The sequence below is a fragment of the Paramisgurnus dabryanus genome, chromosome 10 (genome assembly GCF_030506205.2).
Source record: "Paramisgurnus dabryanus chromosome 10, PD_genome_1.1, whole genome shotgun sequence".
NCBI lineage: Eukaryota > Metazoa > Chordata > Actinopteri > Cypriniformes > Cobitidae > Paramisgurnus > Paramisgurnus dabryanus.
Window position 1 is genome coordinate 24,034,131 of NC_133346.1, and position 14,540 is coordinate 24,048,670.

General features: G+C 38.5%; 1 protein-coding gene across 1 annotated transcript in view; it reads right to left on the reverse strand.

Moving 5' to 3' along the window:
- galt (galactose-1-phosphate uridylyltransferase) overlaps nucleotides 1-14,540 on the reverse strand; it is a 142,127-nt gene that overhangs the window by 122,802 nt on the left and 4,785 nt on the right. Inside the window, exons 5-6 of the mRNA XM_065290227.2 lie at nucleotides 11,737-11,866; nucleotides 6,481-6,537 (exon numbers count right to left, since the gene is read on the reverse strand). Coding sequence (XP_065146299.1) covers nucleotides 6,481-6,537; nucleotides 11,737-11,866 — 187 coding nt within the window. The remainder of the gene's footprint in view (nucleotides 1-6,480; nucleotides 6,538-11,736; nucleotides 11,867-14,540) is intronic.

A 14,540-nucleotide genomic window follows, 5' to 3' on the forward strand; every position in this document is an offset into this window, starting at 1 on the left:
AATTAAAAACAAGCAAAAAGGAGTAATATGTATCAAATTTGAGTAAATTACAGTATGTATTATTATTCTTAACAACTATAAATGTTTTTTTTCCTTTTGTGTTTTCAATCGATTTTTGTGATATTATCTTCACAACATATTGTCCACATCAGACAGATGCCTTCAAAAAATAAGTCACCCTATAAGAGTACGGTGACTTATCTTCACAGTTGATTTGTTTCAGGGTAAAAAAAATCTGGCTAAAATGTAAACACTCCGAAAATGCTAACTATTTTAAAGTGAACTGGAATAAATGAAGACCAGAAAGTGTGTAAATGCAGTAAAAAAAAAAAAATTTCACCTTAAATGGGCCTCAGTTCTCTACTTAAAGGAATATTCCATTTTCTTAAAAGAAAAATCCAGATAATTTACTCACCACCATGTCATCCAAAATGTTGATGTCTTTCTTTGATCAGTCGAGAAGAAATAATGTTTTTTGAGGAAAACATTGCAGGATTTTTCTCATTTTAATGGACTTTAATGGACACCACCACTTAACACTTAACTCAACACTTAACATTTTTTTTCAACGGAGTTTCAAAGGACTCTAAACGATCCCAAACGAGGCATAAGGGTCTTATCTAGCAAAACGATTTTTATTTTTGACAATAAAAATAACAAATATCCACTTTTAAAGCACAACTTCTCGTTTAAATCCGGTCGTCATGCGCAAGCGTGACCCGACGCAATACGTCATCACGTCAAGAGGTCACAGAGGACGACCGCGAAACTCCGCCCCAGTGTTTACAAATGTGGTGAAAGAGGACCGTTCCTACATTGTTGTATGTCAACTGATACTAATTAATGTCTTTGTGTCAGTTTATTGTTTAAAATAGTCAGCAAACGTGAGTTTTATATTTGTAACACGTGACCTCCCTACGTCACTACGCATTTACGTTAGGTCGCGCTGGACCGGACCTAAACGAAAAGTTGTGCTTTAAAAGTGTATATTTGTTATTTTTCTTGTCAAAAATGACAATCGTTTTGCTAGATAAGACCCTTTTGCCTCGTTTGGGATCGTTTTTAGTCCTTTGAAACTCCGTCGAAAAAAAATGTTAAGTGTTGAATTAAGTGTTAATTGTTGGTGTCTATTAAAGTCCATTAAAATGAGAAAAATCCTGCAATGTTTTCCTCAAAAAACATAATTTCATCTCGACTGAACAAAGAAAGACATCAACATTTTGGATGACATTGTGGTGAGTAAATTATCTGGATTTTTCTTTTAAGAAAATGGAATATTCCTTTAAGGAGAGCCCAGGTGTAAAAGACCCAAAATGCTCTCTGTCCCCTGAACACAAAATACTCACACCACAAAAAGCTTTCAACAGATAGTGTCTCTGTTTTCTGAGCTGATGTTTTCTGTTTGTTCAGGGGTGGGTGGTTATGGATGATATGAGAAAGCGTGGGACAGACAGAGATACGAAGACACAGATTGACACAGACAGCCTCTCTCCGCAAACACTCTCATCCAGTGCCCCTCCTGGTGAAGGTGGGCTGATGGATACACACGGCTTATCCATCTCTTTCAGGGCATGCTGGGTAAAACTTGTCTCCTGCCGGTTGACAGAGACCTAAGCCACATAAAGCTCCAGTCTCTCCTTGGGCCACACATACTGAGAGGCAGATTTATTTAAGTCATATTTTGCTCTGGTTATTGACAAAATCATATGAGAAACTTAAGAGTAGCGTACGGTAGATTCCATCTGAGCTGGGATGCTGTGATTTATGTTTGGGGTTCGTGATTGATATTATGTCCAGCCCATACTGGGATGCAGGGCGAATATGTTGTCATGGTATGATGCATGGATGAGCTGTTGCCAGGGAAACAGTATAATGGGAGATGCTTAAGAGTCTATTAACATTTAGAAAAATTTCCACCTGGGTATACGATATCTTGAAGGTGCTAATTTCTTTCTGTGTTAAAACACTTGCTTCTATCCCAGTTTAATATGCAGAGACAATTTATGTGAGCCATTTGAAAGTTGAATGGCAGGATGGTATTAATACTGTGGCTTTGTTGCACTTTCAAAATACTGCTCTGTGACATGTTTCTGGCTCAAGCAATTGCACAATTTGGCACCTGGATTTCTGGACAAAGGAAGATGGGAAGGTTTCAAAACAGTAATCAGTAGTGTTTGCCAAGGCAAAGTACATCTGGGATGTCATTAAAGTAAGAACATTATAAATTTTCATTTTTGAAAGTAAGCAACTATCTACACTGTCAGGAAAAGGTCCTAATATGTACCATTAAAGGGATAGTTCACCCAAAAATGAAAATTCCGGCATCATTCACTCACTCTCATATTGTTACAAACCTGTATATATTACTTTGTTCTGATAAACACGAAGGACACCATTTACTTCCATAGTATTCTTTTTCCTATATAATGGTGCTTTTCCATTGCATAGTACCCCACGGTTTGCTTTAGTTTGGGTCGGGTCAGCTTACTTTTGGGAGCTTTTCCATTGGGTGCCGTACGAGGTAGAATCGTCACTACCAGCATCATCGCCATAATGTAAAGATTAGCTTTACCTTTAGGGCTAGCTTGCGCTGTCTCGAGCAAACATGTTGTCATCTGTGCTCTGCTAAAAGTTCCCAATATCCCTTTTAGCGATAAAAACATTCACAGTTTGAGAACACCTTACCAGTTTTTTTCCAGACTTGCAGTTTGCAGCGGCACATTCGCAATGCACGTGCACATTATATGTGTATATGCAACTTAAAATGATGCTCAGCGGTGCGAGTCGACTGACGACGCCACCGGTGTTCGGACAGAAACTTTCATGTGATACAGAGGCAGTGATAAACGCGATGTGCAAACATCTATTTGTGGTGGTCAATTTTGATTTTGTGGTGGACTGAGAAATAAATGAATGTATGGTAGTGCTGTGTTCAAAATATCGATACGACGATACATCGTCACGGACGCCTGACGATGCGCGCATCGATACAGCACCTTCCGTATCGATTCGGATGTACTTTTGAAAGTAACGTGATGAATTGCTGTTGATCCATGATCCATATGGAAAGGACGCATGTGTCCCGCGGAGTACGTAGAGTTAAAGGTGGCGGGGTATACTTTCACTTTGCGTGTCTGTCTCGCTGGCGCACGTGTCTGCATAGTGAGCCGCATACTCGCGCTCTCTCTCTCGCGCGCATTAAAGTCAATGAGTTCAGTTTGAAAGTCCAGATATCTTAGCCTATACTACTGCAAAGGGCTTTAATAGCCATGCTCTTATAAAACAGTACTAACGCATTTAAGAAAAACACGAAAAAGATTTGCACGTGAAAAGTGTATGTCTAGAGAAGAGATACAGAGCTACTTCAAACTATAACTGTCACATTAATAATCAGATTTCTATTAAATAGTATTAAGTCTGACTGCATGTTTATAGATATATTCATAGATGTAGAATAATGAGAGACAAGAGTAAGGCACCATCTTTGTAAAACTGCTTTTAAAAAAACATAAGTTAAATAATAACTCTGGGATTTTAAATATTTCTAATAGCTAATAAATGAATGGCAAAAACACAACTGTTACAACACTGTTTATTCAATGTACAATAAACAAATAATAATAATAATAATGTTACTAAATTCTGAACAAAAATGTAATTCAATGTATCGTGATGCGCATCGTATCGGGGCCCTTGTATCGGGATACGTATCGTATCGGGGAATTGTTGGCGATACACAGCCCTAATGTATGGGGATGTTTAGCATTCCAACAACACTCTCACTTGTATGATCCAGCAGCAGGCAGAGCAAATATAACGACACGCCTATAATCCCTCCCACTGCGAAGTGTTAATAAACTTGATGGAAAAGCTAACCAAGCCAAAGTGAGCTGATCTGACCCAACCAAACTGTGGGGTACTATGCAATGGAAAAGCGCCATAAGTGACTGGGGTCCACAAACGGTTTGGTTACAGACATTTCTCAAAATGTCTTGCTTCGTGTTTATCAGAACAAATGTATTTGGTATAAATATGTACCTTTGAGGAACTAATATATACACTCTTTGTTACCAATACGTACTTCTGAGGTACTAATGACCTATACTAGTAAAAATTTGTACTTTTTGAAAGGGTACCGTCCCAGTGACAACTAGGAACTATTTATTCTGACACTGTAGAAACCACCCAGAACATCCCAGCCACCCCAGTTACACTGCCATAGTAACTAGACGCAGCACCCTATTTTTTGCATTGGGTTTTTGCAAGAAAGAGCACTAAATACTCGTTTTATAAACATAACTTTATCAGTAATAAGCTAAGAAGCTATAGTTATCTACTTTGCAGTTCATCAGCAGAAAACAAGTTTGTTAGAGATATGAAAGATGGTTAACAGTAAATCTATGACATGGCTATTAAACTCAATGTTCTTCAGGTGTGGTTTATTATAGAGAGGTGTTTTAAGGGGAAATATGAGCAGTTTAGTGACATCCCCCTTCGAAAGAGCTTAATATTAATTCAACTTAAGGTCCTCTACTGCCCCCTAGTGCAAGACACAATTGCACTTCAACAACGAATGAATTCAGCAAGGGGGTGCTCAGTGTGCGGCCGGCTCAGTGAGATTGGCACGGCATGACAGTGACAGCTTTCCTGCACTCAGAGGAACCGAGAGTGAGAAAGACAGTCAGAATAAAAGTAACACATGGAAAAAGCAGCTTGCTGCTCTGAATCAGAACAGAAACATTGTTAAAACACATAATTTACACCCTAAGCCAGGGGTGTCAAACATGCGGCCCGCGGGCCGGATACGGCCCGCAAAGGTGTCCAATCCGGCCCGCGTGATGATTTATACAGTATTATTAAATATTAAATACATATTTTAAAAACCCTTTTAGGCGGGTGTCTAGTTCGTTTTTAATATGAGAGACTTGCGGAAAGCAGCAAAACGCGGAACATAGACTAAATACGGTGCCCAAAAATCTTGCCGTTTTATTGTTACCGCTAAAGATCCACTGATTCCGGTGATCCACTTCGTGTTTTCTCGCCCGCTCCGCAGGATCTCTGTGTCCACTCTCTGTCTGGAGAGAGAAGACGACAGTTTCCAAAGTTCGTTGCATTAACAGGTAGATTCATTACATTATATCAGTTGTTAAACCGCAGAATTAGTAATTTGTAAGTATGTTTATGTATTTCTTCAGGTAATGATTTGCTGTCAGTGTTCTAAAAGTGCTAACAACTTAGCAAGCTAACAAAATCAAAATATCCACATTCTTATTAACGTTACAATGCTTGTCTTATCGATTTAATGTTCCCGATCAGATCTAAGTTAATATAAACACTAAATTTGCTGTTGTTGGCACTCTTTGTAGACAAAAAATACAAAAAACACCAATGCCTTCACAAAATAACGACAGAGAACGGAAAGAGAGGCTTTTAGCAGCAGTTCAACATTGCAAACATGGATTCAAAGCTCCATCAAGCCAGCAGGTAAATCATATTGAATATTTTGCAGATTGTCACACTTTAATTCTTATTATATTTCCCATTATAATCACTTGTCTAAGTTGATGCTAGTAATATAACACATAATATTTATAATACTTTATTAAAACCATAATAATAGTACCACCCCCCATAGTGCCATTTTTGGTTTGGGCCACTGCCCCATCTAGCATTTTCTAAATGACTGTTCTCATTACAAATATATTCCAAAGAAAAGTGAATGGTTTATAAATAATTTTGGCATTAAGGCAAAAGAAGTTAAATTAAAGCTTTTCAACCTATAAGGCCAGTGGGTTTTGTACAGATGTAAATTTGTGTGTATAATATACAGTATGAGTGTGACCTTATGAAATGTAGTTTTCACAGAGCTGTGTGTTTCTCTGGTTTTCTTGCTAAACAAACTAATTAATTGGTTTGTTAAGTTAATTTTAACACAATTATCAGCACACTAAGGTTTAAAAAAATTATCCGGCCCGCACTTCATGGCGTTATTTACCATCCGGCCCACAGCCTAAAATGAGTTTGACACCCCTGCCCTAAGCCATCAAACCGAACAAAAGTGGACTCTTTCACCTCACTGCCAACCCACCAATTTCCTTCATAAAAAATACCTAAAGACAAGCCCTCCCGACTCCAAAACCCAGAGGTGAGAGTGATTTACTAGGAAGATTGTTACGGTGGCGTCTTTCTTCAAGAACATCTCAGTAGTTCTCTAATTGGAGTCTACAGGGTTGTTAAACTCCCGCTTACATTAGCACTATCCTGTCAGCCGTCTCTGCTGTGGTGACAGTAAAAGATCTATTCCTGCTTCAAAGGGTGCATTCCACATACTAGAAGACTGAGGCAGAAACATCTTAATCTGGATAAAAACATTGCGGGTTTTTCTCACTGAGCCAACCGGAGCAAACGCTAATTGAGAGGAGAAGGAGGAGAAAAGAGACAAAAATGTGACATCAATGAAGAAACAAAGTGACAGGGTACCTGACAATGAGGATGAGGGTTCGAACAGCCCATGGTGGCTCCTTTATTTTCAAAGATCTGTAACACAAGAGAGAGTAATGTTATGTTCTATCATGAATGCCTGACATAACAATCCTCATCATATCGTACACATGGATAAAAACAGCCCCAAATGTGCTACGAGCAGTCAGGTGCAGACACATGAGTAGACCAGAGCACGCGGCTCGTTTTAAAGGGTAACATCCTGAGTTTTAAGACATCCTGGAATCTCCCTCAAGGGCGATATAAAAGGATTTAAGCAGGATATGCCCCCGACAACTTCACTTGATAAATATTGACTTGGGTAAAGTCACCGCCGTTCAAGACCTGTAAATTGCAAGCAGGAGGAACACACGCTCTGATGTGTTCAACAGAGAGGAAACAAACACCTCTCTTAGAAATTCAGCAGCATCTTAGACTGAACCTGTGCATTAGGATGCTTGCACATGCGATTTTCTGTTAATTTGTAAACTGCAACTGGTGGATTTTTTTCTCTTGTTTTTACTGTGCCACCATGGAGCAAAAGCCCCGTTCACACTGGCAGTGAGTAGCATGATCTCATTCATTCAAGTGGAAGCCTGGCAACATCCGACGGCACAAGCATCTAATTTCAAAGGCTGCGTCCTCCTGTTGATTTTATATTTTTATTTTTAGAGAACCTCAATGACGTATGTGGCTGAGAACTCCAACCTCTGGAGGACACTTCAAAATGAGATGCAGCTAGTTACCAATGGTGACAACCAATGGCAGTGACGTCAGTGAAGTCCTGTCATCCACCACTTGTAAGTTAGTCCAGTGGGACAGCAGCAGTGATGTTTAAAACGGTAACAAGCTGAATTAGGAACACCTCTTAACTTCATAAGAGAAAGAGATGGGCGACACACCACGATAAAGTCGCTGACGATGTGAATGCAGCTTAACATCATCCTAACCAGGCACATTACAACATTTTCCAGACATTTGTCTGTTCACGTTGAATGCCGAAAATGTGATGCAATGCCGTGCAATCGGAGTCAATCAAAACTCATTTTGTTTAATTTATAGATATGTGTAATAATTTTGGACCAATGATATTTGCTGTGGGCGAGGCTACCGAACACGATAAATGAACCTCTTCCCTTAGTGTTACGGGCTCTAATCTAAATATCTACATGATTGTACTCTTCAGGTTTATTAGTAGCACTCACTGCACCTCATTTGTAATCACTTAATGATATAAAAAGCAAAGATCCCTTCGCCCCTTTAATCCTTTTTGATCCCTCTGACCATTTATTTTGCAATACAGTAGATATCATGCACTAGATCAGGGATTCCCAAAGTGTGGTACGCGCACCCCCAGGGGTACGCGAGCTGCCACCAGGGGGTGCGCGAGAGGAAAAATGTAATGGCGGTCTGTTTCTTTAAGTGGGATTTTTCCATACAATAAATAAATAAAAAAATGAACAGTAAACATTTCCTTTGTAATCGCTTTTATTTTAAATAAAAAACTATAATTTATTAGTTTTTGATAGAAACGTAGAAGACACCTGCTGTCTTTTTCTACGCACTGCTCTTCTGTTATGCACTGCAGCCGCTATATGCGTGCCAACTCGTTTCATTCATTCCATATATATTATAAATATGCTTAACTGACTGAAATCAGGGAAACTGTCATGTGGGACGTCTTATGATAAAGTTGTAAGTCACGAAGGAGGAGAGGGACCAAGAAAGAGAGACTTTTTTATGGCAAAAATAGAAATAATGAAATGTGACGAGACATGGGCACAGGATACGCGAGCAATGTGTTTTCATGCATGGTAAAGAGACCGCCAATGAATTATATAATAAAATACATAAATACTTACTGTAGAGAACTTATTAAAAGCTTTCATTTAATTTTGTTTGAAACTTGAGCTGTTATAATGAATCTGCAAACTATTATACACCTTTTGTGCGAACAGTAAAGACTTTCGTTAATGTGTTTGATGGGTCTGCACGTGACGCACTGGTAAACATGAGGAAACCTCTCATGTGTCATCTATTAGCTGACGGCAGTAAGTGTACGTTTTTTACCATAGTAAACTCGAATGGTGTCTAAATATCACAGTGGTTAAAACGCATACACGGGGGCGCGCATCATCTACGCTGAGCGTAGTTTCAGATGGTGCAATAGGCGTAAATATTTTTCACAATGTTGGACGTAGCTAAGCCCGACGTAGGACTATTACACCCATAGACTGTAAAAAAAGATGGACGACGTGACGTCGCCTCCCTCCATTGTAATGAATTGAAGCCAAAAATGTCCGTCCACGGTCGCCGCCATGTTACGTAAAAACGTCAGTTTGGAGCCAGGGCATGCGCAGAAGGAATCGTCCGTGGAGCCAGAGGCGGAGCCGCGGTATCAAACTTCCGCCCAAACGCTCACGCGACCAATTAAACCACGCCAATCTTAACGACACGCCCCGTTTCTATAGCATCAAATAACTAGCTAAAATGAAAGTTATCACAAAAATGAACACTTGAACATATATCAATGTGATAACAACTACTTAAAAGGACTAAAACTATCTTTCAGGAACTTTTATTGGAAGTGTAAATAATTTTTTTATTTAGAGCAGAGTCCCATTTGTTTGAATGGAGAGGGCGGGGTTATGACTTGTACTGCAGCCAGCCACCAGGGGGCGATCAAAGAGCCAGAGGCTTCACTTTTCAAGACTTATGAGGCACACCCGATTACACCCAACTTCTTAACGTCCGGCTAGTGCAACCGGCCCTTGGTTATTTGCGCATGATTAAACATGAGTATTTATGGTGAGAAAACAAAGCTTTTTTGGATTTTTTTTAAATGGGGATTGGGGGTGCGCCAACCCGGTTGGGACATAGAAGGGGGTGCGCAGGAAAAAAGTTTGGGAACCCCTGCACTAGATGTATAAGAGCCAATTTTTGAAAATGTATATTTTTACCTTGCATCCACACTCTTAGAACGGATGTGTTAAAAACAACACATTCATTATTTATTATTATTTGTTATTATTATTTAGTTATTTTTGGAATTTTGTGTTACTTTTAAAACGACTTGTGTTTTATTCTGACACAAAATCCAAACAAAATGACACATAATGTGTTAAAAAAATTACGCATCCTTTCTTAGAGTGCAGATGAACATTTTTGTCATTCACGATATTGTGTGGGATTTTGCAAGTTTTTACACTGAATTATTTATCGGTCTACAAAAAACTGTATGACAGGTCATTTTTTTCTTTATAACCATCTACAGCCACCTTAACAGATGTAGTATTTATATTTATTGATTTGTGCAAAGCCAAAAGGAAATAAGTTATACGTTCAGGGCCATGACAATGACAAAGTGGGTCTAATTGAGCCTTTTATAACAAAACCAAAGTACAGTACCTAAAACTTTAACGATTTTTTTATTTCTTTGCAAGTACTGGTGTTTTCTTTTAAGGAACACATATTTATTAGAAAATAAGGCTACGTTTATATGACAACAATGTAGTAAAAATGGAAAAGTTATCCTTAGAGATTTTAGAAAAACTTCACATACACAACAATGTTGTTAAAAAGATCATCTGCGCTTCACAGATCCACAGAAACTCAATAGCATTACACGTGCCAGGCAGGTAGATGATGATGTTACTGTATAAGGAAACACTACACAACTGCGCACACTTACGCATACTTTTACAAAGCTAAAAACAGTCAAGACGACATAGCATCAAGCAGTTTTGTTTAGACTATAAAGCGGTAAAATATTGTCAACTTTGTTGGAAAACCATTAATAACCTCAGTATTTTGAGGCCCTGTGGGCCGCCATTGTAGTTTTACTTATACCCCTGGCTATAGACAGACTTATTTGGCGACAATTTAATGACAATAAAATTGAGCGCATCACTGTTACCCATGCAAGCTCGTTTTAAACCGCTAGCGCATGCCATCTCATATGCTCGCAAAACAAGCTCTCATGCACGGAGGGTGTCTCACAGCATGCGCAAAATCAGCCCCATCAGCCTGACCTCTCTCACCTGCTACTTTTCATCACGCGAAAATGTTTCTTTTTGGCAGTTGTGGGGCAGGACTTATCATTTTACATGTAATCTTAAATGTCACTGGTTACTTTCCCTATTATTTTAAGCCAGCTGTGATTGGACAGTCGTGGTTATCAGAATAGGCATAGGCAAAACTCTGATGCTTTTGTGGTAAATGTCCCTATGTGGTACTTGGGTAGCGCGATTGCCATTTTCTGGTGAAAATGTCAACTTGACAACCGATACACAGAATGACAATGAAAAAAAGTCCAATTAAAATAAAAGACGCAATGTTTGGCAATCCACTGCAAAAATTATCAGTGTGACAGTACAAATCCAGCATTTGATAGGTTTATCCCACAGTTTGTGTTAAAAAGTAACTTAATTTCTTTTAGGAACTGCAAGTCCTAAATAATAAAGATTTATATGAATATGACACAAAGTTACAATGAGCTTATTCATTTATTTGCTGAATTCATAGATTTCATTGATATTTATATTGATACTTATTTTGGTATGTGACGTAATGCGTACCTCCTGGGGAACAAAGAAACATTATCCATTATAAAAGAGATAATTTACATTATTCTTGAAGTAGCAAAAATGTTGGAAAACCTAATTACTACTATTTCTGAAACAAAACACAGGCTCAGAAATGCCCCCCGTAGGCAGAAAATATGTTAAAAGCCAAAGGGTCTCAGAAACTCATCACACTGATAAGCTGACTATTTTTTTAGCACAAACATTTTAACTATCTGCATGCGTATCTCAGAAAACCTTTGAAGTGCTTCATTACTCCTTTGCAGGGGCATTAATGTTTCCAGAGAGGCCGCAGGAAGGCTCAGCATTGCCTGGCATTGATCAGCGCTGAAACGGCCAGACTGAAGAGCATCTCCCAATTGATCCAATTAGTGCTGATGAGGAAGACTGAGACAGAACCGAATCGAGTGGCGTCCCTCCCTCAGACATCCTTAAACGCTTTTCTGCAACCATTTCTCTCTGACTCAGTTAGCTCTGGAGGGATTCTTAACTTTCTTCTGGCCACAATTGTTGTAAATGTTTCATTACGTTGCTGTACATCCCAGTGCTTAATTTTCAAAGATGAGCTGTATCTTAACATTATTTTTGTGTAATTTAACTCAAGATATTTGCGTTGTAAATGGAAAGTATCAGGTGCATCAAAGCAAAGGTGAGTGTATTAAGATGTACGTGCCTGCACCCATGTGTACGTGGCTCCTAGCTCTTCGATTAGCTCTGCCCACTTGTCAATCACTTTGCGGATCTCTGCAGGCTGCATGAGCGGAAGAGTGATGTCAGACCAGGGGTGAAAGCACATGACCTTGCTGGAACAAACAAGAAACAGCAAGCGTTACTAGTTTTACAGAATAAATATGTTTAAATTAAAACATACAGTAATTCAACTTAAACTGTCAATAATCAATTTTCTGTTTGTATCAAATATTCAATCCATAAATGACCTACAGTGTAGGTATGATGCATTTTGATGCACTTTCCAAAGTCTCCACTTTCATGCTTTATTTGGGGCAGACAGCTCTCTCTATTAACTGCCCTAGTTTGTGCCTCAAGTTACTATTCTTAGTACTTTAAACGTTTTATGTTTACATGCACAAAATTTTGTCAATCCAACTGAATTTAATTCGATTGAAGGTTATGACAATACAGTTTACATGCACCCTCAGCATTTCAATCTGATTAAAATGTTTGTTCCATCCCCATGGACATTCAAAACTAGCCCACAAGCATCCCAATGACTATTCACTATTCACAGTCCAAATACCAAAAACTAATAAACAAAATCCTTTCATCTTTAACCGCAGGAAAAAAAACAACCCACAGAGACAGTTTAAGCATCAGTCCAAATCTGAACTCGAAAAAAGCAGAGGACTTGGCAACGCCACCCAGCCCACAGCAACTCGCTTTATCTCTGGATAAATGTACAAAGTTGAGTTGGAGAAAATATGTTCTTAAGAAGTTTCAGATATAGGCACAATACTATTATATTGCTTTATGTAATGTTATAAAAGTACAAATGAACGCCGTAGAATGTACAGCACGTGACCCCATTTCCTTAATAATGCATTGTCATTGCCTTGCTATTGCATGTTTCTGTGACGGGAATTATGTGAGACGTAAATAAAAGGGTAAATATAAGACGTGAACTTGTGCACAGATGTTCTGTGCATGTGCACAAGGTATTTTTGCATCAGATTGAGAATATACTACATTCATACGTTTACATGCATACTTTTCTCCTGCAAATCGGATCACAGATCGCAGTACACCACACCTTTCAACACGATAGAAATTTGCATCAGATCGACCTCAATCGTATTGATTAAGGTGTTTACATGAAGGCTTTTCGATACGGTTGAGCCATCAATATGACTACAAATGGATTATTTGGTTGCATGTAAACGTACCTATTGTGATCTGACATTTGTATGAGACATATTACAGAGATAGTTGCCGGGGTCTGTGTGAATGTGCTCTCCGTTGCTTTCTTCCACTAATTGTGTGTTGCTGTTTCAAAGCATCATTTTTAAAGTACTGTTTCTACCTCAAAAACACTGCTGTAGTGTAAATGGTGGAGATAAAATGGATATCACTAGGTATTGTGAATTCAGGTTACTACTTCGCTCACTTTCTTGATGACAGCACCACCTAGTGTTGGCAATATTTCATTGTCACAAACACAAAACTAAATCTGTTTCAACAAAGTATGATTTGTATGATTTGTGACATTTATGCTGTTTATTTTCGTCCATTAAGCACATAACAGCCAACAAGCAGAATGAATATATATATCCAACAAATCACATTTCGCTTTGTGCCCAACATCATTTTGAGAGGCGAGAAAATGTCTCCACAATAACAGACCAGTGTGCAACCAGAAAAGCATGGCAAACACAATTGTGCTGTTTTCAGGTGCACCGTTCAAGAACGCAACACACCTACCCCCTGGAAATCCTGTATAATTCAACTAATCAGAGGATGACTGAATCTGCTGAAGTGTTTCCAGAAAAGTGTGCCAATGGATGCGTCCGAAAGATCTAAAATCGGAGGCATCAAGTCACGTCTAAATCTAATGTTAGGTTTACTTCCTGTCTCCAGAGATACCTTTATTGTCCTGTCCCACATTCTATGCGTGGGCATGGGAATGTGATTGGTCGACCCTGGTCGAGTTTGAAAAAATAAAATTGCGTCCAAGAAGCGGCTGGAGCACAAGTTTGGTGTAAATACAAAGTTATATCATCACTTTTTACACCTTTTAATTTAATTTCTAGCTAGAAATAAGTATTGTAGTTTTCAAATATGGGATAAGTTATCACAAAGGCACTCTCCGTTTATATTTCAAATAGAATTCCATTACCCTGCCTATGAAGTCTGTCCAAATGCATTTCCTGGAGCTGGCTGCATGCATCCGAAGTCATTGCCTTATGCCTAAACTTTTGGACACAGCTATAGAGTGCCACAGGGATAATGTATTTTTGTAGGCCAACCTCAAAAATTAGCGAGACACTGGCTTTTTAGCGAAGAAACCAATTCATTTTTCCATAGACTTTGGGATTATTGCAAAAAATAAGCTCTTTGTTTAACAAAAGTTTATGACACTTACATGTTTTGTCCATCTTCACATATGAACACAACTTTTATTAATTTTGAAGTCTAAATGTGTTTACTAGAAATAAAAATAAACTAATTCAGATTTCAAAATTCATAAAAGCTCATATGTGAAGAAATATCTTCATACTGTTTAATAACCTAGTTTGTTGATAGATCAGGTGTATCCAAACTTTTGACAGGTACTGTACGTTATCCATTTTATTTGTTGTGTTGTCTACACAAAATATAAAGTGCCTCCCTTTTATGTTGGCCATACTGTACTGTACTGCGATTTGAATCCTGTCCTCATTTTGTCTTTGAACAAAGGAATTGAAAGTAGCTGGTCTGACCTTTAACTACTTTCCTAATCCACATACAGTAATACACTAACAA